The following is a 23,883-nucleotide window of genomic DNA, read 5'->3' on the forward strand; positions in this document are numbered from 1 at the left end:
TTTGAATGAAAGCGTCTGCCAAATGCACAAATGTAAAATGTGATATTGAAATATCAAGAGACCATCATGTAAACCCCACAAAGTGCCCCAAAAAAGTTTAGCAACCAATGCCTTTCTAGTTCATTTAAAAGGTGTTTAAGCTTTCATTTACTGCATTTACTTGTGTATGATCCTGACGCCTCTCAATGTTAAAGTTGTATCATAATTCACAGATTTATTCTCTTCTCTAAAATGATGATGACTATAAGCAGTATCCCATCAGTAAGGCCTCGCTCTCATACAAGCTCATATGTGAGATGAGAGGATTTCTGCATTTTATCTCACAGCTGCTCATCTATTGTCCTGTAAGGTCCGGCTCTCCTACAGCTGCCTTCAGGATCAATACACACATGCATGACCAAATATCTCTTCTCATTATTGCTTTGAGTTCAATGTTTTGTGTCAGCTGAGTTTACAGAGCTGTGGGATGAGATATATATCAGAAAACCAAACACATTTCACATTTACTCCAGTGGCACTTTTCATACTTGTTGCAAAGCAGCTTTACAGAAAATGTGTTTTATGTAAACAGACAGACAGTATAGAGAGTTAAGGTTAAAGGATATACTATAGAAATAATAATATAAAACGAAATTATAAGTTATGACATGCTGTTACGTTAGCATATTGCTCAAATTGTATTTACTACTTTTTATGTTTAACAGAAAATATACTTTAAACAGTGAGCTTGTAGAAAACATTTCTTTGCATTTCATTGTCAACAAGTTCTGATGTTTTTGCACACCAGATTTGTTTGAATCATGAATCTGTTAAAATAATAAATAAGTAATTTATTAAATATAAAAGATGCAGAATTGTGAAAAGCAGTGTTGTGAAATTTACAGTAACTAATGATGGAAAAAGGATTGATAGAGTATGAAAACTGTCAGTGTGTTGATGCTGGTCAGGGTTCTGAATGATCTGTGTGGGTCACGGGTTCGAGGGGAGGAGGAAGAGAGGAAGGGTGCGAGCTCGCGGTGACGCGCGATTGACTGAAGGTTTAGTAGTGATCTGATGTCTACGGTGTCATGACGCGCCTCGGATGCGCGCTGGTTTTACGCGCTGAATCACTGTGAATTATTGATAAATGGGGTCTGTGAAATGGAAAACACATCAGCATTTGCTGATTTTATTTTGGATTATATCGTTTTCAGGTAAGAGGTTTTATATTCTTACTTATTTTAAGACCTATCATGTGCGTAAAGGTTGGAATGGAGACGGTCCATGGTTGTATGGTGTGTAAAGCTTTGTAAACATCACTGAAACTTTATCATATTTAAAATATTTATGATGTATTTATGATATTTTAGGTAGTTAACTTGCTATATTGTTGAGGTGATATCTGTGATGTCTGAGTCTGACACTGTTTCGGTACCACAGCAACTTTACCTTTTGTTCTTGAATGTTTAATGATGGAATAAAGTAACAATTACACAACCACTATTGTATTTTTCTATAAAATATTGTGTTAATAAAGTTTACAAATCAAAATGGCTAAAAAAATGTGTTCATTACATTGCTTTATGGTTAAATATGCCAGTGAAAGTCTTTTTAAAGGGTCAGATCAGGCAGAAATCATTTTACTGTGTGAACCACTTAATTACATTAGTGACGGAGTAAGCTGACCATGACCAAAAGGATTACATCTATTCAAAGTCTTGTTCTCTCATAAATCTTTGTGTCTAAGTTCAGACAAACAGTTTTTATGGTTTTTATTCAACAATACATGTTTATATTCTCTCTCCTCCAGCTGTTTCGTGTTTTAGTGATTTGTCTTTCGTCGTGGAGCCCAGTGATGTTCAAACATCTCAAGGTGAGCAGGTTTCTCTTGACTGTCGGGCTGAAGGTGAGCCGCCCGTCTCCGTGCAGTGGATGAAGGATGGAGTCCGACTACAGGAGAATCATCGTCTGCAGCTTCTGTCCAACGGGACCCTGTACATCTCCAACGTGTGGAGCTCACCAGAACAATCAGATGAAGGTTTCTACCAGTGCCTTGCCCAAAACAAACACGGAGCCATCTTGAGCCAAAGATCGCATCTTACAATCTCAGGTACGTATGGAGATTGGTGTACATGTGTTTGGAAGTAAAGGTTAAGGTTTCTAGTATCTTTATCTCTGTGTTTCATAATGAATAGAGAACTAAAATTTACTGCGGTGCATAAATGCACAAACAGATTTTCATGTTGCATGCGGTTCACCGGTGCAATTGTTTCCTGGTCAGCTCCACACACAGAAATCTGTTAAAGGCTTTTCATTGGCTTTCATTGTCCTTCATGACCCTGGTTGCCCTCTGAGAGAGAAGAATAAATCCCTGCTGTGGACATAGAAACATCTGTGTCTATTCAACTCTTTGAGCCCTGACCTTCACAAAGACCTGCAGAAGTTCAAGCACAACCGAACCCTTGTTGTGTTGCATGAGGTTTCATTTTTAGATCATTGATGCACAGATGATGTTTTTGATATAGAAGATATTGTAAGTGCTTTAATTGATCTGTATAAAACTTTCATTCAGATGCTGTCGAGTACTGATAGCCTACAAAAAAAATAAAAAAATATTTTGGTGTCTTTAAGAACTTTTTGGTGTTTGGCCACCCAACTGTCTGTATGACTATGCCTAACCCAACCAAATTGAACTTAAAGATATCTCCATCTCAAGTATCCCGGGTGTTAAAGGGTTACTCAGTCAATCTGAGGTGTTTTGTGTGTTAGTGGACTGAAGGGGGGTCGTATTGGTTTGCTTCACTGCCCGTCTGTCTAAAGGCCAATAGAAAAGGGGCAGCAGGTCACCGGGGTTGTGGGATTGTCTTTATTTCACATCACTACGTGTTGTCCAGGGCCGTGATCCGCCTGCTGTTGTCCACGGTCCAGTTTGACTGATGCATTTCTTTCTTTCACTAATGTTGGTCTTTTGAGCACTCGGTGGTTTTGTTCGACTTGTCAGGGTTTGTGAAGGAGAGAAAGCAGAAAGGCTCTATAGGAACAGCTGGATGCTCTTTAGACTTAACCTTGATTTTGTACTCTATGGATTCTGTGATTCGGTCGACTACATGTTTTATAAATCTGCGTTTAAGCCAAACACTGAGCTTTCGAAAAACCACAAACACATGCCACTGTTAAAATGTCCTGTTAATCCAGTCTAACATCTCCAAGGCACATTTGATCCCTAAATTAAAAAAGTAAATAATATTATTATTAATTATATTCATTGTTTTATTTGTTTTTACATAAGTGTTTACAAACTCAAAGCTGAAGTCTGAGATAGTGTAAGTTATTTGGATCAGGATGTTTGTATGAATGATACGCTGGACACCAGGTTCAGTCCTGAATGCATTTAATCACCCTGAGCCAAAACTCACTGAACAGACGGACTTGACTGACCTTTGATCTTTAGCAGGAAACCTTTGTCGACCCAGGCATTGATCTGACCTCTATACTGACCCTAATGACCTTACTGGACCAGAAACACACACACACACACACACACACACACACGCACACACACACTAAAGACACTGATTTATACGTCTGACATGTTTAAGTCCCTTTGGCTTTTTATCTTTTTAAATTGTGTTATTTGTTTTGGAGGCCCTTACGAAACAGTACCATGGTATTACCACGGTTTTGCCTAGCAGTACCATAGTATTTTTAAAGTAGTTGTAATGCCATGTAAATCCCATAGTACATGAATATGGTTATAATTTACTATCATGCTATATAAATACCACAATACTGATATTCGATAACAACCATTGATACTGTGATACTTACAGTTAGGGCTGTACAATTAATCGTCTTTGATTTTTAATTTCAGTTTTTGATTCAAACAATTACAAAAACAAGATAATTAAGGTAAAACAATTATTGTGCGATTCAAATATAAATTGCATGCTGCTGGCACCACTGCTTTGACACGTGTAGTTTATTGCAACACTTAATAAAAGATTAAATAAAAGCATGTTTTCAAAGTCACAGAGTTATTGTGTTAAATAATCGTGATAACAATTTTGCCCATAATCGAGCAGCCCTACTTACAGAAAGGTAATATAAATATGATCATTTCTGACCTTAAAGTTTAAACTAAAGACTCGGTTGTTTATAATCTGTAATATTTATTTTACTCATGTCTTTTCAAATATCAGGAAAGCCTTTAAAGATTTAGCGTGTAAGTTTGTTTGAGTAAATCATGTTTCTGGGAGATGCATCTGTAAGTCTAGATGTTTGGACAGTTTAAGGTGATTTTGCTTTGAGACCAGTGAGTTATCACACCTCAGATATAAATAAAGACAGGTTTTAATTTATATGAGTCAGTTTTATCAGGAGCTGAACTGTTATTGATTTCCATTAACTCAGAGACTTCTGGGTAAAAATAATGGCCGGTGTCTCTCTGATCATCACTGCGTCTTCATGTTTTTCTTTTGGAAATGTAGATGATTATTGTTTTTATTGTGGTTTCAATAAGACACAGCCTTGAACTTTATTTTAAATTAATTTCTAAATGTCTAGTATTGGTTTGGTTAATATGCATTAAACACCATACATACATTACGAGAATGGAAGTGTTATTGATTTCTGTTGATCTATAAAGAGTCATTATTCACTGTCATTGGTCAATTGATCCATTGATTCGAGCAGCTGTTTATTATTGGCTACCGTGCAGCCTGACCATTAACAGAGAGCCAATCACAAAACAGATCTCAGCGGATTAATGCATGTGCTTATTCTTTCATGCAAACAGATCTTTTGTTTCCTTCAAGCCTTTCATTTCAGTTTATTTGTGATTTTTGGATTGTGATGTGATATATTCATGGCAAGAACTGGTTAATCCATACACTGGTTAAGGGAGGGGCAATTTGGTATCTCCAACTTGCATGTTTGTGGTACCCAGAGTACACCCACGTGGACACATGGAGAACATGCAAACTCCACACAGAACAGAACAGTCTGTTCAGAAAGAAAGATCAGATGTGTTAAAGCATGTTTACATTGACTTACTCACTGTGTGTTATTGGTAAACATGTCCTCTTATCTTTCAGACTTCAGTATTGATTATGGGGGATTTGTCTGTGTCAGTAACCCGATTAGTTTTAAAAGCAATTCCATTGATTTGGGACAGAAATACAATTACATGCACAATAAAATCAAAATTTACTTTAAAAGTATTAATTTTCAGTCTGTTAATGTAAATTCAGATGTTTCCATCACAAAACTCACACTAAACTATGATCCATGTTTGATGTTAACTTCAGTCGTTTCTCATTCTTTTACAGGTATGTTGTCGATTATAAGTCACCCGGTCTCTGTTGAGATCACAGCGGGGTCTGTTGCCAGATTCTCATGTAGTGTTAATGGACGACCCGCAGCCGTTATCACCTGGGACTTTAACCAAAGATCTCTACCTCTGGATTCAGACAGGTGTGCACACTTCACTAGTAACATTAATTTCACGTCTGGAATTATCCCGGCAAACAATTATGCGTTTAAAAGACGTCTATAACCGTCCAAACACAGCCAAAACCTAAGCTGATTAAGCAGGGTGGTCTTAGAGGGGTTTTGGACACTCTTAAGCTGGTCCTAGTCTTAAGGGTCTCAATAATCCCTCTTAAACCAGCCTGCTACACCAGCTAAACCAACTAAAACCAAGCTGGGAGTATTTACAAGCTCAGACATCTAATCTAAAGCAAGGCAAATTCCAGTGAAAATTTAATAGATGTCTAACCACAGCCCAATAAATAAATGAAACAGAACAGCTTGTAATCTCCGTTGACTTTACTTGCTATTTACATGATGAAATATCAGACATCTCACAAGTTATTTTTGCAAAAACGACACATCAAAAAATGAAAAAGTATTTTTTGTCTTGTTTTCAGTAAAAATATCTAAAAATTCTTAAATTAAGATGCTTTTTCTTGATGAGCAAAACAACCCAAGAAAATAAGTCTAGTTTTTAGACAAAAAATATCAAATTTAAGTGATTTTGTGCATAAAACAAGTTAAAAAATCTGCCAATTGGGTAAGCAAAAATCTTGAAAATTTTTGTTAAACACTACATTCAAGAAAAATGTTCTTACCCCATTGAAACACTTTTTTTTGCTTGTTTTATGCACAAAATCACTTAAATTAAGATGTTTTTTCTTGATGAGCAAAACGACCCAAGAAAATAAGTCTAATTTTTAGAAGAAAAAACATCTTAATTTAAGAATTTTTTGGTATTTTTACTGAAAACAAGACAAAAATACTAAGAATATTTTTTCTTGAAAATCATTTTTTGCAGTGTAAACATAACCAAATTTAGATTTATTGTGACTAGAAGTAAGTTACTCATAGCCGGACTATATCGGGTCTATTAACCGTCCTAGACAGTGAAATAACGACTATTGCTTGCTGGGATCTTGAATGTAAAATAATTGTATGTAAAATAATTGTAAAATAATTGTATTGCTTACAGCTTTACAAAATAATAATGATCATTATGAATATATTTAGTTATTAAAGGTGCAGTGTGTAAATTTTAGTAGCATCTAGTGGTGAGGTTGCGAATTGCAACCAATGGCTCAGTTAACTGCTCACTCATCGCATTTAAAACGCATAGAGAAGCTACTGTAGCCACCACCAGACAAACATGATATCTTCAGAGACAGCTTCGTAAAGAAAAGTTTGTCCTTTAAGGGCTTCTGTAGAAACATGGCGGCACAAAATGGCGACTTCCATGTTAGGGGACCCTCTGTGTATGTAGATAAAAATGTCTCATTCTATTAGGGTTCATTATAAAAGGTCTTTATACACCACTGATAATATAGTTTTGTATATTATTTTGAATTTCTATCAGGGGATCCTTCTAAAAATTACACACTGCACCTTTAACTATAAAAGTTTTTTTTGTTTGTTTCAGAATCACAGCTTTGCCAAATGGAGTTCTGCAGATTCGTGACGTCACTGTGAAGGATGCTGGGAAATATCGCTGTTCAGCAACAAACACAGCCAGTCGAGTCAAGAGCAAAGAAGCCGAGCTTATCGTCAGGCCGTGTATGTGTTTGCTGATTTTAATCTGCTCTGAGACATCAATGATAGATGTAGTTTTAGTTGAGCAGTAGTTTGTTATTAAAGCCTTTCTCTTCTTGATCCAGTGTTGGTGCCGAGGACTCTCGGGATAAAACCACAGATCGTATCAGGACCTCAAAACATCACGGTCAGTCTCAATCAACCTGCGGTTCTGGAGTGCATGGCGGAGGGCAAACCTCGTCCTCTTGTGTCGTGGAGCAGGGCCGACTCCAAACCCATAGATGTGTTTGGCACCAGGGTGATGGGTAACGGTAACCTGATCATCTCTGCCGTAAAGGTGCAGCACGGTGGCACGTATGTGTGTAGAGCAACGACACCGGGTACACGTAACTACACCACGGCATCTGGAACCATCGCCGTCCTCGGTACGAAATGTAGATGTTAGATAGAAGGTCTGAGCTGTTTGTTGGCATACATTGAAACTTGCAAATAATAAACGTAACCTTTACAGTTCCTCCATCTTTCGTGGAGAGACCAGAGAGCCAGACCCGTCCGAGAGCCGGTACGGCCCGTTTCACCTGTCAGGCCAAAGGGACGCCTGCACCTCGTATCTCATGGTTTAGAAACGGTCAGGTGATTCACTCCCACGGCCGCACCAAGATGTATAACAGGTATGAAAGACTCTACTAGTGACCTCTCAATATGGTGAACTTTGGTGTTTACTGGTTTGTTTTTGTTATCTGTCAGTAAACTGGTGATAACGCAGATCATCCCAGAAGATGAAGCTTTCTATCAGTGCCAAGCAGAAAACTCTCAGGGCTCGATTCTGTCCACGGCCCGTCTCGTTGTGATTCAATCAGACGATCGTCCCGGTGCACCGCAGAACGTCCGTGCAGAAACCATCTCCAGTTCTGCTATCTTACTAGCGTGGGAGAGACCGCAGTACAACGCTAATAAAGTTATCGCCTATTCCATACACTACACCAAATCTGAGGGTGAGTACTTGAAAGATTTCTGTCAGATCATTAACAGAGAGAATAAACAGAACTGAGCTTCATTTATAATTTAAATATAATCTGCAGCTGGAATGTAATCTGAGATATGAATTTTTTCGAACTCAGGTCTTAATAATGAAGAGTATCAGGCTGTCATTGGAAACGATACCACCAGTCATATTCTTGATGATCTGGAACCAGCACGCAACTACACGTTTTACATCGTTGCTTACATGCCGATGGGTGCCAGTCGCATGTCAGAGCAAGTTACTCAACAAACACTGGAGAACGGTGAGATAATTTCCCATAATGCACCACTCGTTGTTAGCTAACCAATAATCTTGCATGTGTCTCCTCAGAATTGCTAATGATCTTTGCTATGCACCAGCTCTGATGATAAAGACATCAGAACACTTTTTCATATCATTTGTTGATCTTTTTGTCCCCAGTGCCTCTCCGTACCCCCGAGTTCAGTTTGATGAGCCGCAGCCCGACCGATATTCTCGTGTCCTGGCAGCCGCTTCCTCCCAAACTGAGCCGCGGTCGCGTGTCTGCGTATCGTCTGTCGTACCGGACTGCAGCGGATGATCAGGTGACCTCTGTTGAGCTTCCGGTCCAGGGTGAGAACTGTACTCAACATCTTCTTCAGGGTCTTCAGGTGGACACCATCTATCTGATCCGTATGTCAGCATCTACTCGTGTGGGCTGGAGTCAACCTTCCGCCTGGAGCTCTCATCGCACGCCAAAAACATCCAGCGCCGCAGGTAAGAGCCAGATCTCATACTTTTCTGATGCTGTCACATGATCATTCTTTAAATATGGTGACGTATGTTTGGTTGGAGGACAACACAGAAGAGGTGTGTTTGACTTTATGTGGCATCACAAGAACTGCCATCAAAATACAGCAAAAGCGTGTATCGACTGGACGGGAGTCGTCTGCGGTATTTTGATGTCTTTTGTATGCTGGCCTAATATTGTGTATGAAGTTGAACATGCCCGTCGCCATGGTTTTTTGGAATGACCTAGCGCGAAACCACAAAATGATGTTTTAGTCGCATATCATCAGTTAACGGAAATGTTGTCATTTTGCGAAAGTTTTTGTTTTGACATTTAGAAAATAATGCGCAAATCTTTAATGGAAACGCAGCTACTGTGACTATCAATCACTTCAAGAGCTGCTGCATTCATTTGTTTTGCAAGCTTTTGAAAGAAATTTTAATTTTTTACTGAAGCTAGAACAATTACTTATATTCATACTAAAGCATGCACGGCAAAAAACGACTTTCTTACTTACTATTTTTGTCTTGTAAGAATTTTTAGATATTTGTACTGAAAACATCAAGATGCATTTTCTTGGTAAGCAAAATGACCTAAGAAAATAAGTCTAGTTTTTAAATTGAAAAAACAAACATAACATTTAAGTGAATTTGTTCTTTAAACAAGCAAAAAAGAAAAAAACTTTTTTCTTAAACACTTAATTCAAAAACATTCAAGAAAAATTACAAATTCAAAATTACAAACATTTTTTGTCTAAAAACTAGATTTCTGTAGGTTCACACCTGATGCGAGTTCAATGATTTGCGGCAGTAGATTACATACAAAGTCAATGCGTCATCGCGTTTGGCTAAGCGAATGACACGATATGGGCGCACGTTTGCCACGAAAACACACGCTATTCGCCTTAAACATTTTCAACTCGAGCGAAAAATTAGCATGACACGAAGTTAAATCCCGCGAGTAATCTAGAGCAGGTAACGCGATGTCCTGCGTTTGGTGTGTACTTAACATTATTTAGGGTGCCCATGCGTGCCGTTCTTCCCGGGCGCGTCCTGGCCGGGATTTTGGGTGCGTCTTCCGGAGGTTGTATTTGTCGACCGCATAAATCATAGAGGATTATTATTATTATTACAGAAAAGCAACCGTTACATTTTAAGGTAAGAATGAAACTACGATTGTATGTCTAATGTTTTTAACTAAATGGCGTATGCGGTCAACAAATACGACTTCCGGAAAACCCAACGAAATCCTGGCCAGGATGCATCCGGGAAGAATGGCACGTATGGTCACCCTACATTATTTTCTTATGTCATTTTGCTTTCCAAAATAGATTTGATTTAAGAATTTGTAAGAAAATAATTTTTCAGTGTGGTACTCATTCAGGAAAGTTATGTGGTCATAAATGATCCTAAATCTCATGGCCATTTTGCAAGATGTAAACAACACTGGTCCAGAGCACTTCCTGTTTCACTTCGTAAGATGTTTCTTTATATGTGAAATAAAAAAACGATTAAAGATGTTTGTTTAACTTTTTGATTCAGTTCCATGTTGGTTGTTATATTTTATCACAACGTTCATGTAGTGTTAAAAAACTGAAACAGGAAGTGCTTCTGGACCAATGTTGCAAAATGGCTTATAGTAAGATAAATCACTGATCTATCTACAGTATAATTATTTCTCCTAGACATGAGATTAAATAGAGAATAAAGAGAAATAAAGAGAAATCTTATGATAATGTCACCATCTGAGCTCAGATTTGTCGATTCTGGAATCAAACGTCAATAATATTGAAGATTTTGAGAACATAAACCTAAAATTTCTCATCATATTTACCCAAATCCAGATTAGTTTACCTATACCATCTGCATTAGTGTTAGGCTTGGGTTAGTCCATACTTTTATTGTATTTTATCAATTTCTATTAAGCAGTTAGAAAAAACATCTGAAAGAAAAAAAAACATCTGTGAACTTCATCAAATCTCTTGAGCTATGAAAGAGCAAAGCGTGAGCAATAAAGTTTTCCTCTCAGTAGTGTTTGGGTTCTCTTGTAGTTTAATTTAATGTCGTGCTGTGACAGATGCTCTTTATTGTGAACCTGGTTTTGTTCCTGCAGTCCATTTGTTGCTCAGTGACCTTTAACCCTAACTGTCAGTCAAGAGTTAAGCACGGCTCGGTTTCAGGGTCATACAAGCAAAGCTTCAGGCAGTATTGAGCTAAAGAGAAGAATAGAGAAGGACACACATGTGAAGAGATGCTGACGGGGATATAAACCTTTATTTCTGATGGATATATTCACTCAAACACAAACTTTCTGTTGGGTTTATTAGTCCAAATTGTGAACTTGTGTCGTACAGAAGGAACGTTTTGCAGAGGTCAGGGGTGTCAAACAACAACAACAAATCATGTAAAGCTAAAACTTTGCATTTATACATTTGGCAGATGCATTTTATCCAAAGGCACATCAGTACATGGGAAAAATGGAAATTGAACCCACAATCTTGACAGGATCGTAATGGGATTACAACATGGAAGTGAAGATGTTCAGTTCTGTGTGTCTTTAAGATGTTGTGTCGATCCTTAAAGAGACAGTACACCCCAAAAAATTCATAATTTCCCACTTTCATGTTGATACAAACCTGTATAAATGTCTTTGTAAACTACCCCTTTAAAGTTATTAAGTAATGTCAGTTTTTACTAATGAGACTTCATTGAGTCAGACCCTACAGGTGTTACAGGATGAGTGTTATGTATGTTTCTCTCACTGCACAAAAATCTTTCATTCTTTAACTGCTTCACAAAAACATCTGAAACCACATCAGTTATAATGTTATTATGAGAGACATTGATAGAGATTTTCTGTTTATCCTTCTTAGTGCCTCCTGCACCAAACCTTGAGCTTGAACCTGTAAACTGTACATCTGTGACGGTCCGCTGGCATCCTGCCCACAGTGATGCTGTCGTCCAGGGATACAAACTCGCCTTTCATACTGACAGCCAATCAGAGGACTCCGTTATTCAACTTCCCCCACAGGACCACCAGTACATCATCACCGCTCTCAGTGAGTAAAGAAACTTCATCTCCCCCTTTCACTTTAGTCATGATGGTTCAACACTTAGTTGGTTATAATTGTAGTTAATAAAAAATACAATTTAATGCAACCTTTAATTGCATTATTTGTAGTTGTACATTATTTATTAATATATTATTATATTAAAAATATTACATACACTTCTTAAATCCAAGTCAAACTTGAAAAGCAAAAATATTTCAGATTTACTTCAATCGTTTTATATCTTTTGTGTTTGGCTGAATCTGAATGGATTTGACTCAGATTTCCAATTTTCTCTGGGATCAATAATGACCTTCTTCTGTTCAGATTTATTCACGCTTGGCCTGGCCGCACTATTTTCGCCTTTCTATGTGTCACATAATATCCCCTCAGTGTCAAAGGTCACACCCCAGATGTCTCCTTTGAGTTTTCCCATAATTCCCCAGTGCTTCACCACGGCCGTCTATTGTGTTGGGGTTTAAGGTCGGGCAGATGCCCGTGAGGCCGACTCCTCCTCATCACCTCTCCAACTGGACACTTGAACTGAAATCAAGGATTATAACATTTTAACAGAACCGTTTCTTTTAGTTTTCTCAGCAAGTTGCCAAATTCATCCAAAACAAAAGAGGAGATTATTTAGCATCATATTTATGTTATGGCCATTGTTGGTCATCATATTTATGGTTCAGCATAAAGTTTTATCTGGTGATAAAGCTCACGTCTCTGCAGTTGAACAGCGCCTTTGAAGATGACCTATAACCTCTGACCTTCTGTCCTTAAAAGGCTTAAAAACAGCAAATCTCTGTGTGATACCTCACACACTGAAGAACTCCTAAACTCAATGTAATTTTAACACATAACTAAAGAAATAAACACATCACCCAGAAAACATTGTGTTGCGTGCAAATATCTGACATGCATTTAAGATATTAAAGGGGCCGTGAATTGGTCGATTTTATTGCTTTATGACGTTGATTGATGTCTACTTATGCATTTCGCGTTGTTTTTACATTCAAAAACATCAAAAGCAATAAGTAATACGCTATTTTGTAACATGGATTAGTGGCTGTCTTGAGAAATGGTTCGTTTGAAGGGGCGGGCCGCATTGAAGACCTGAACGTAAACACCCACTGCTATGATTGGACAGCTTCATTCCCCGTCATTACATGTAGGGAAATGTTTTAAAAACATTAATGTGATAAAAATAGCAGCCGAACACAAATATGTTTGAGACACAAAAGATTCTGGGTGCTAAACATGATACACATAAATGACAATACGTATATTAAAGTAGAAACAAAACTCGACGTGACTAAATTACCGTATAAAACACAGTAAGCGTGCATCCGAATCTAAACTGCGGCTAATAAATCCTTATCAATAACTTTGTATATTTCTATTGTGCTTGTGAGGTTGCTTTTACATTCACGTAATGTTAAATAACACAGTTATATGATAAAAAATAAGCTTTGTTGAGTGTTTGACCTTTCAAACGCAACTTGCCTAAGTTACCGTATACAACACAGTAAACGGGCATCAGAATCTAAACTGCGGTTGATAAATCCTTTCTTATAACTAACTTTGTATATTTCTACCTTTAAATTACAGTCGTATTGTTAAGTGTTGTACCTTTATTAATCGTTTAATGTTTTTAGTAAATTAAAACAGTCAACAAACGTATTTAGACACGGATGTTACAACAGGACACATCAAGCAATCTCTTTTAACAAAGCAATAGTGAAACGCAGTAACTTAAATAAAGTAAAATGTCTTACTGTGAATTATACTGCTGTGTCATTGTTGTCAGATCCAATATAAGTGGTGCTTCTGACTGAGTCTCTCTGCAAATCCAGCATCGACTTCTTTACAAATGAATCCATGTCCACAACGTTAACAAACGCTCCCCACACGAGCTGGAACTTCTTCAAAAGCAAACTTTATCCAAGCATATTGCTAATGTTAGGTTACAAGCCTCCGAATTGAAGTATTTAGCTTCTGTGTTGTTCCCATGGTTGTTCCCACGCGGTTCTTTCAAAACCGAAAAAGCGTTTCCATGGTATCATAACAGATCACCGCGTCAAAATAAAAGTCTCTCAGAAAAAATGTATTTAAAAAGTCATTTTGGTTAAATTTGTCAATCTTTAAAGACATGTTTACTTACTGAGACACACGTGTCACGCGAAGCTGTGGGCGGGGCTACAAAAGTAGACTTGTCCTTTTGGTTATGGGGAGGTGTTTCAATTCTACTTTGACGTCATAGATTTCCGAATTATAGACTGGAGTTTTTAGCTGGCTTGGTGCCAAAGACGGTTATATTTCAGTAGCACAGACGTTTTCAGTTCTGAAACTTGCAGGATGTTCATTTAAGTATGATGACCTCTTATATAACAAATTATCAAGTTAAAATTGAGTTTTTGATTCACCGCTCCTTTAAATGTCTTTATATATTCATATTTATGCAAGCAAGCAATTTCGCATTTAAAAGACGTCGTATAATCGTCTAAACACACTACAGTTGGCTTAAACAAGGGCTGTCAAAATTTTATAGATGTTTAACCAGTGGCGGATGCAGAACGTGACATATGGGTGGGCATGGATTAAGTCCGGGTGGGCCTGAATCTATGGGTGTCACTTTTGAATAAGAAATTCGTCAAAACTTTAGAACACTAATTTAAACATCATACACACACACCCGAACTGCACGTCACATTTTTGACATTATTGATACTTTAAATTGTAATGCAACGTGACATTTATTAAGCCTTTTTGGTAAAAAAAAATATTGGGCTCTCACAAAAAAGAACCTGCACACAGTGACAGGAAATATAAATGAACCCAAAAAACGTATACTTTTTTAAATAACCTATTAAAGTGTTTAAATAAATACGGCTACTAAATGCTTAAAATGAAGCTCCTAACATCATATTCTCTTCATGCAAATCACTAAAAATATATTTTCGTTCTCACATATTTAAGTTAACTTACTAAATAAAGAAAGAAAAAGGGAACTGCTAGAATAATGTTAGACTCTGGGGTTAAACGAAATGACAAATAAATAAACATTTAATATACTTTTTGATGAGCACAAGAGCAAGCCTACTCGTGAAGAGCGGAGCAGAGGAGCGCGCATATCAGACGTGAACGAAAGGAATAATGGATTTAATGCTTTCACTTTATTTCCTGACAGTTTCACTTGTTAGTGAGGATAGTAATGGCTAACAAGATGACGCCGAATTACATACAACATAATTACCTAACTAAATCTGAGAGAATGCAAACACATTACAATATTTTTTCCTCCGCCCGACGGCAAAGGCGCATCATTTTTTTAGCCCGACAGGAATTCGCCATAGCCCGTAATGGACGTCGGGCAAGCGATTTTGCGAGGTTTGTTTTGTAGAAAGACTTTCTTTAAAGTGAATTTCGTTTTGTATAAATTGTATCTTAATATTAATCAATGTTTGATTAAACAATTGCCTCGATTTAATAAATAAGAAGCAAACCAAGAACGTCTGTGGTGTGGATTGAAGTGAACCCACTATATTTCCGCAGCCTACGTCTTTCTGCTTTAATGCATTTCTTAAATGAATGTCTCAATTACACAGTAGGTTTATAGGTTGTTATGATAGGCTATTTGTTGCTTAAAAGCAATAGGCTATATTGTATAAAGTGTAGCAATAAACGTGGCGTGACTTATAGTGCTGCTATATCGCTATATCAAACAACATCACTATGATTAGATGTTTTCTTTCTATTTTTTACCCCGCTGTCATATTTGTTGTGTGTTTATGTTATTGAGAGGAAAGCGCGCAGCACATATTTATAACGTGTTGTTATTCAAAATACGTTTTCTACTTGCTTGCAAAAAAAGTTCTCAAAGTGATCATGGCTGAAAGCTGCTCGGGAATATTTCATTATAACGCAACATTCAACTGCTTTAATAGTTTTTAAATAGTTATCAGGCTTACTTATAATTTTACTGTTTTAACATAACATGCAATAGATAAATTACACCACATAAAGTAGTATACATGTCTAACTATACAGATTAGTATTTTTTACATTTCTGATTGGGCGGGCCCGCCCATAGCTCCGCGCCTGTGTTTAACCAAAGCCCAAAAATATCAGGTCTTGTAGTTAACCTAATAGACGGTGAAATGATGACTATCACTTGAATATATCTTCATGTTATTGAATGAATCTGTTTAAAGCAGCACACTTAAATGAAAGCTTATGAAGAGAGACAGACATCACCTCAGACATCACCAACACAATTCCTCAACATCATCTTTGAAGAAGATATATGATTATTAAAGTAAATGTTTTTATTGATTTCTGTCCTCCAGGTCCCAGAGTAAAGTATCATGTGAAGATTTTGGCATTCGGTGCTGACGGTGACGGATATCAAGCACATCAGACGGTCAACACTCCAGCATGTCCATGTAAGTCCACAAATGTTTTTTAAATGTAAGCTGTATATTTTTTTATTTGCTCATTGGAAAAATTAAATATATACACTGCAAAAAATGACTTTCTTACTTAGTATTTTTGTCTTGTTTTCAGCAGAAATATCTAAAAATTCTTAAATCAAGATGTATTTTCTTGATGAGAAAAGTAAATAATACTAGGTTTTAGACAAAAAAATATACAATTTAAGTGAATTTGTGCATAAAACAAGCAAAAATATCTGCCAATGGAGTGAGAAAATTTTACTTGAATTAAGTGTTTAAGAAAAACGAAATCTTATTTCACAATTTTTTTCTCACCCCATTGGCAGATAATTTAGCTTGTTTTAAGGACAATTTTACTTAAATTGTATATTATTTGTAATATATATATTACTTAAAACTAGACTTATTTACTTAGGTCATTTTGCTCATCAAGAAAAAGCTTCTTAATTTAAGAATTTTTATATATTTCTACTGAAAACAAGACAAAAATACTAAGTAAGAAAGTCATTTTTTGCAGTGTATAACACCCTGAAAGGTCAAATGTGAACATACAGTATATAAAATTGTAATTTATATTTATGCATTTGGCAGATGCTTTAACTAAAGCAACTTACAGTGCGTTCGAGCAATAAATTACTTATTAATAATTTGTGATCCTTGACCACAAAATCAGTCAAAAGGGTGTTTTTTATTGAGATTTCATCTGAAAGCTGAATAAGTAAGCTTTCCATGTATGATTAGGATAAGACAATATTTGGTCAAGATACAGCTATTAGAAAATCTGTAATCTGAGGATGCAAAAAAATTAAGTATTGAGAAAATCACCTTTAAAATTGTCCAAATGAAGTCCTTAGCAAAACATATTACTAATGATAAATACATGTTTTATATATTTATGGTAGGAAATGGACAAATTATCTTCATGGAGCATGATCTTTACTTAATATCCTAATGATTTTTGCCACAAAAATTTGTATTTTATGTATGGGTCTACAATGTATTTTTGGTTTTTACTACAAATACATCTATGACTTACACTGCAAAAAATGGGTTAGGGTTAGGGTTTTCAGTACAAATATCTAAAAATTCTTAAATTAAGATGCATTTTCTTCATGAGCAAAACAACCTTTTTTTTGTTTATAGACAAAAAAACATAAAATTTAAGTTAATTTGTGCTTTAAACAAGCTTGAAATTTACTTAAGAGAAACATTTTCTTATCCCATTGGTAGATTTTTTATATTTTTGTCTAAAAACAAAAGCCAGGTCTAAAAACAAGACAAATGACTTTCTTAACCCTTTTTGTCTTGTTTTCAGTAGAAATATCTAAAAACAAGATGTATTTTCTTGATGAGCAAATGACCTAAGAAAATAAGTCTAGTTTTCAGGCAAAACATATGAAATTTAAGTAAATTTGTGCTTAAAACAAGCAAAAACATCTGCCAGTGGAAAAATAATTTTTTCTTGAATTTACTTAAGATTTTTTTGCTGAATTTTTCTCGTATTAAGTAAATTCAAGAAAAAAATCCTATTCCATTGGCAGATATTTTTGCTTGTTTTAAGCACAAATTTACTTAAATTTCATATGTTTTGCCTGAAAACTAGACTTATTTTCTTAGGTCATTTGCTCATCAAGAAAATACATCTTGTTTTTAGATATTTCTACTGAAAACAAGACAAAAATACTAAGTAGGAAAGTCATGTATACGCTGCAAAAACATTTTTGTCAGGAAAAACATTTCTTAGTATTTTTGTCTTGTTTTCAGGAAAATTATCTAAAAATCCTTAAATTAAGATGCTTTTTCTTCATGAGCAAAACGACTCAAGAAAGAAAGTCTAGTTTTAGACCAAAAATATCAAATTTAACTGATTTTGTGCATAAACTTTTTTTGGGGTTTTCTTGGGTCGTTTTGCTCATGAAGAAAAAGCATCTTAATTTAAGAATTTTAAATATTTTTACTGAAAACAAGACAAAAATACTAAGAACATTTTTTCTTGAAAATCATTTTTTGCTGTGTATGCGTGTGTGTTCCCAGGACTCGACCCCATGATCTTTGCGATCCTAATGCAATTTGCTTTTAGTTTTAGATTGTGTTTGGTGTTTTTGACAGTGTCTTGTTCAAATAATAACTACCAGTCTGTCTCTATTTCAGCTGCACCCAATCGCAGGTTAGCATCGCTGCCTCCTCCAGAAAACCTTCACGCTAAATCCAACAGTTCATCCTCCGTGATCCTCAGCTGGAATCGTCCTGCGTTCACTTCCGGAAAACCCGTCAGTTATTCTGTCCGCTGTGGACCCGTGAGTCCGTCTGACACGGCGTCTGTACGCTACATCCAGACGTGAGTCCTGACCTTCTGCTTTCTAAACATCACAGTGATGTGTTACAGATGACTGAGTTTAAATCTCTCTCCTCAGAAATGAGCAGACGGTGACGCTCACAGGACTTCAGCCTAACACTCGCTATGACTTTGCTGTTCGTCTGCACATGGATCAGATGTCAAGTCCCTGGAGTGTGACGGTCTATCAGAGAACTTTATTAGAAGGTATCTATCCAGATTGATACATTATGGACATGATGTAATGCCATAAGGTGACCTGTGATTGAAGAGCCACCTGAGATCAGATCTTTCAGTTTTCTCATAAGTTTTTCTGGTCCACAGCTCCGTCCTCTCCTCCTCTTGGTGTTAAAGTATCTCTGATCGATGATGATACAGCGTTGGTTTCATGGAGAGCACCGGAGCAGCCCAATCTCTCTGTAGCTCATTACACCATACTGTACGCCTCACAGAGCTCCTGGATCGCTGGTGAATGGCAGGTCCTACAGAAAGAAGGTGAGAACCTCAAACCAGGCCTTTATTTTCCTCTGAAAGATTATAAAATTAAAGCTGATAAGAGTTCAGAACTCGTGCATGTTAGTTATTTATTTTAAGAGAAATTGATGTAATGTTGACCTCATAGTGCAGATGAGTTGATGAGATGTCTTCACTCATTTGTGTGTGTTTTCAGGTACAAACACTATGGCTCTACTGGAGAAGCTGGAGTCGGGTCATGTTTATCTGGTTAAGATCTCTGCTTCTAACCAGGCGGGTGATGGTCCGTTCTCTAGTACTGTAGAGCTTCAGGTGCTCAGGACCAAACATCACCAGAACAAAAATCCACGTCACACAGACAGTCACGCTGAAGAAACCGGTACAACATGTTTGCTTTTAAAAAATATATGCAATGTTATGTGATCTGTTGATGTGATTTTTGCTCGCATGTATTTCTACAGCGTTTATAGACGGACTTTACCACATCGATGAGAAATCCATGACCGGTATCATCGTTGGTGTGTTTATCGCTCTGATCTGCATCGTCCTTTGCGTCTTTATCCTCTTTACTCAGAATAAAACGCGGTAAGGCCAGTCTTTATAGATAGATTAAATATGAAAAATATATGTGAAAATATGTACAATGAATAAATAGCAGGCTATGGCAATATGTACATGTTTCTCTCTACACTGCAAAAAATTATTTTCAAGAAAAAAATGTGTCTTGTTTTCAATAAAAATATCTAAAAATTCTTAAACCAAGATGCTTTTTCTTGATGAGCAAAACACCCAAGAAAATAAGTCTAATTTTTAGACCAAAAATATCAAATTTAAGTGATTTTTTGCATAAAACAAGCAAATAAATCTGCCAGTGGGGTAAGCAAATTTTTCTTGAATTTAGTGTTTAAAAAAATTTTCAAGATTTTTTAGCTTACCCCATTTGCAGATTTTTTTTTGCTTGTTTTATGCACAAAATCACTTAAATTTGATATTTCTGGACTAAAAACTTGAATTATTTTCTTGGGTCATTTTACTTATTAAGAAAAAGCATCTTAATTTAAGAATTTTTTATATATTTTTACTGAAAACAAGACAAAAATACTAAGATTTTTTTTCTTGAAAATAATTTTTTGCATTGTATGCTCTCAATCCTGCTCAGACGTTAGACACGATTGTGTGTATGTAAAACCACAGAAATAAGAGTTGTTTTCTCTTTGTAGGAAATCATCACCATCAAAAATGATTGAACAGGTGAGGAACGAGGTCATGCACGGCAGTGTTTCATCAGCCAATCAGCATCGAGCAGAGACGACAGAAGTTCAGGTTCCAATGATGAGAACGCATTTCATAGATGCCAAAGTAAAAATCATTTGCCCTCAATTATGATTTGATATAGAACAAAATAACAAAGTGTGACGGTTGTAAAAAAATGTTTTTGATGGGTTTCAGGGAGGAACAAATCTGAAGATAAACTGTGCAGGACCCATAATGAGTGACGCTCAGAGCAAACAGAAGAGATGGAAGATTTTTAACAACAGAAAGAAATCAAATACAAAGAAAAACACTGTGAGTAGCTGCATATAACACTTATGTGACCCTGCCTGTGAAAACACCTAAAATCTTTTTATTCATTTACTGTTACAATGTAAAAAACAATCTTGATATCTTTAATATCATGTCAAAGATTGAAATCAATGTGATATGAAGCTTTGATGCTCCTCATCTCATCATTAGATTATGAGACTTTAGTCTGGGCTTCACACAGATACAGTCACACTTGAGAAAGCTTGATTTTAAGCAAACAACTTTATTCAAATCTATTATAGGTCACTGCAATTAATGACGACTTTTAAATTAGTAAAATATCAAAACATTAATTGCGATTAATCACATGCAAAATATGAGTTTTGCATAATAAATGTCTGTGCACTGTGTTTAATTATTATTTATTTATTTATAATCATATATTTATTTATTTATCTGACTGTCTGTCTGTCTATTTATTTATTTATTAGTGCTGGGCATAGATTAATGTAGATAAAAAGTAAAATAAAAGTAATTTTTTGCTTAACACACACACACATATATATATATACACATTTAAGAAAATGTTTTATTTAAATATTGTTTTTTAATTTATATATAATTTAGAATATATAAAAAATATAAATAAATATATATACATGTATTTAAGAAACATTTACATACATGAATGTGTGTGTATTTATATATACATAATAATTACACCCAGCACACACTCATACAAAATAAAGGTATTATTTTTTTGCTTAAAATATAAGATTAATCTAGATTAATCTATGCCCAGCTCTATTATTTATTTATTTATTTTACATTAATATAATAAAAAATTATACATAAACAATAAACACAAAAATATATTATGCAAACACAAACTTTTATTTTGTATGCGATTAATCTTTTTACAGCCCTAATTTTGATAGTAAAAAACTGAAATCCATGCAATATGCTGAGACGATGTGATGTTTATTTGAACAGATGGAGGATCACGGTCATGTTTATGAAGTGGGTAAGACAGTGCTGTGTTATGAGGATGAAGAGCACGTCGTCTCTCCTCAGAGCTCTTCTCTACACATCCTTTATCATCCACTGGGAGAATCTGAGAGCTCACAAACCAGCGAGACCAGCGGCCGAGAGACGAGTGATTCTGGAAACTGTACTCGTGATGAGACCCAAACCAGCAGTCCTAACAGATCCTCTATTACACCTGATGATACTGTCCACAATGAATTACAAGAAACATCCATCTGTGCTGTGAGCTTGTGCGGTCCAATTCAAGACAACCAACAGAAATCTTCCTCTGATGTGCGCTTTGTAGCCGTTCCTCTATAGCTCATCTGTGATTCCTGGAGCGATGAACACACTTCAGGATTCATTCACATGGATTTGTGCCAAAGATTCACATATGAACTGTTTGATATAGCTTTAGTAAGTCAAGAATGTTCTGCTGGCTTTTAATAACTTGCAATACCCAAACCTTATGGATCTTTTCAGAGAAATTCCCAGTATTACAAAGATGAAGGTCCGGGAGCCGTTTGTATTCTCTTCAGGAATATTTCACATGAATGTGTGCCAGCGATCGATTGATGAATGTCTTTGATTTTTCAAATGTGCTTTACACAAACAGATGAGCGATTCATGTTTGTTTGTGGAAATGACAGAGACGGAGTTTTGTACTGCTGTCTCTCTACCTCAGTCAATCTTTTGACCTTCAGAGATGATTTATGCTTTATGGTTTCTGGCTTTACTCTCTCAGTTTAATTTATTTATATGCGATTTCTTATAGAATGAGGTCCAAAGGTCTGAGGCCACTCAAGTGAAAAGCTTTAAATGAAAAATCCTGATGAGAAGTTTGACCTTTCTTAGATTATAACAGTTTAAAATACTTAAAAACTATTATTAGGTTTAATTTAACTCTTTCCCTGCCAACAACGAGTTTTTACCGCAATCCAAATTTCAGCTATTATTTCAGCTTTTTGCTCAAGATTTGGTATTTTTTAAGAAACCTACCAATATTTAAATATCTGGAAGGCATTTTGTGAAACTTTTGTGAAAATCGTAAAAAAATACTGGCAGGCAACTTAAAAAAATAAAACGCTGACAGGGAAAGGGTTAACCAAATATTATTTTCAATGTGGTCTCAGATGTTTGGACCCCACAGTATATATTTGTTTTCCATTTAAAGATAAAAATAAGATAAAAGTCATCAGGTTACTAGTTAATGTGCCTCAGGTTATAAAACAAATACGTTATTTGAAATTGTAAAAGCTGCTTTTATGGGTCATCTGAGTTTGGTGACAGAAAGATCCTGATGAACATTAATATCTCGTGTGCAGTTATTTAAGTCATATTTTACAGTTTCGTGTTTTTTTGTTAGACTACCTCTGTGTGTGTTTATTTCTCTGTCGTTTATGAAGATGAATGCTTTATGATTTCCACAAGAGGTCAAGTTGTTGATCAGTTTTTTTTAAGGTGCTGTGTATAGAGTTATTTGTGAGGTTGTGTACATGGAGATTAATTTGCCATTATGATTCCCACGTGGAGGATTTGAGTTCTGTTTTGTGTTCCTGGATCAGTACACGTCTAGATCAGTTCAGGTTCTCACAGAAAATACAAAGATGACCTCTGTGAAGCACAACCAGAAGTTAACGTGTCTAGATAATCCTGATGGAAAAGTGTGTAGGATTGGGAAGGATGTAATGAATTTTCTGTGAGAATTAACATCTTGATTAGACTGAACTTAACTTGTATTGAAACAGGAACAAATGCTTTATTTCTTTGGAAAATAAGAAAAACCTAAAAAAAAAAAACACTGGTGATGTCACTGCACCAGACTCTGAAAGCTTTATGTGAGTAGAATGATGAAGATGATGATGATGATGATGGCCTTATGATGGGAGGGTCATTTGCAATATAAAAAATGTCTGATCCAAAGAATGAACTGAAAATTTATACAAAGATACCAAATGATGCCAAAATACAGTTACCTCCAAAGATATATATTTATATTTCTGTATATTTGAAAGTGCCAAAAGAAATCCAGCATTATTTCAAGATAGCTTTAGCGCTCAGATTTTGGGTGAGCGCAGTGTTTTTCATTCATGTTAGATTGTAGTGAAGCAGATAGATGCTAAAATCCAAAGAGTTGTGAACCTCTTTCAATGGCTTGGACACAAATGATCTCAATATTGTTCTCATGTTTAACCACCAAAGTGTGTATGTGTG

At 35.9% G+C, this 23,883-nt stretch overlaps 2 protein-coding genes across 2 annotated transcripts in view; one reads left to right on the forward strand and one right to left on the reverse strand.

Annotated features, from left to right (window-relative positions):
* Window positions 1-23,883, reverse strand: part of spg11 (SPG11 vesicle trafficking associated, spatacsin) — a 393,853-nt gene that overhangs the window by 10,819 nt on the left and 359,151 nt on the right. The window lies entirely within an intron of this gene.
* prtgb (protogenin homolog b (Gallus gallus)) lies at window positions 1,051-22,119 on the forward strand. Its single transcript, XM_055193329.2, has 19 exons — window positions 1,051-1,193; window positions 1,790-2,089; window positions 5,307-5,451; window positions 6,929-7,062; window positions 7,164-7,463; window positions 7,550-7,709; window positions 7,786-8,033; window positions 8,160-8,324; window positions 8,483-8,797; window positions 11,683-11,868; window positions 16,206-16,301; window positions 18,462-18,648; window positions 18,725-18,852; window positions 18,970-19,140; window positions 19,316-19,498; window positions 19,581-19,704; window positions 20,340-20,478; window positions 20,569-20,685; window positions 21,637-22,119. The coding sequence occupies exons 1-19, from the start codon at window positions 1,127-1,129 to the stop codon at window positions 21,988-21,990; spliced, it is 3,519 nt and encodes a 1,172-aa protein (XP_055049304.2). The 5' UTR covers window positions 1,051-1,126; the 3' UTR covers window positions 21,991-22,119.

Source organism: Misgurnus anguillicaudatus, chromosome 6, assembly GCF_027580225.2.
Source record: "Misgurnus anguillicaudatus chromosome 6, ASM2758022v2, whole genome shotgun sequence".
Taxonomy (NCBI): domain Eukaryota; kingdom Metazoa; phylum Chordata; class Actinopteri; order Cypriniformes; family Cobitidae; genus Misgurnus; species Misgurnus anguillicaudatus.

Coding starts and splice junctions, on each gene's coding strand:
- prtgb (XM_055193329.2), top strand. CDS start 1,127: ATGGGGTCTGTGAAATGGAAAACACATCAGCATTTGCTGATTTTATTT. Junction 1,194..1,789: donor TTGGATTATATCGTTTTCAG/GTAAGAGGTTTT, acceptor TCTCTCCTCCAG/CTGTTTCGTGTTTTAGTGAT. Junction 8,325..8,482: donor TCAACAAACACTGGAGAACG/GTGAGATAATTT, acceptor TTTTGTCCCCAG/TGCCTCTCCGTACCCCCGAG.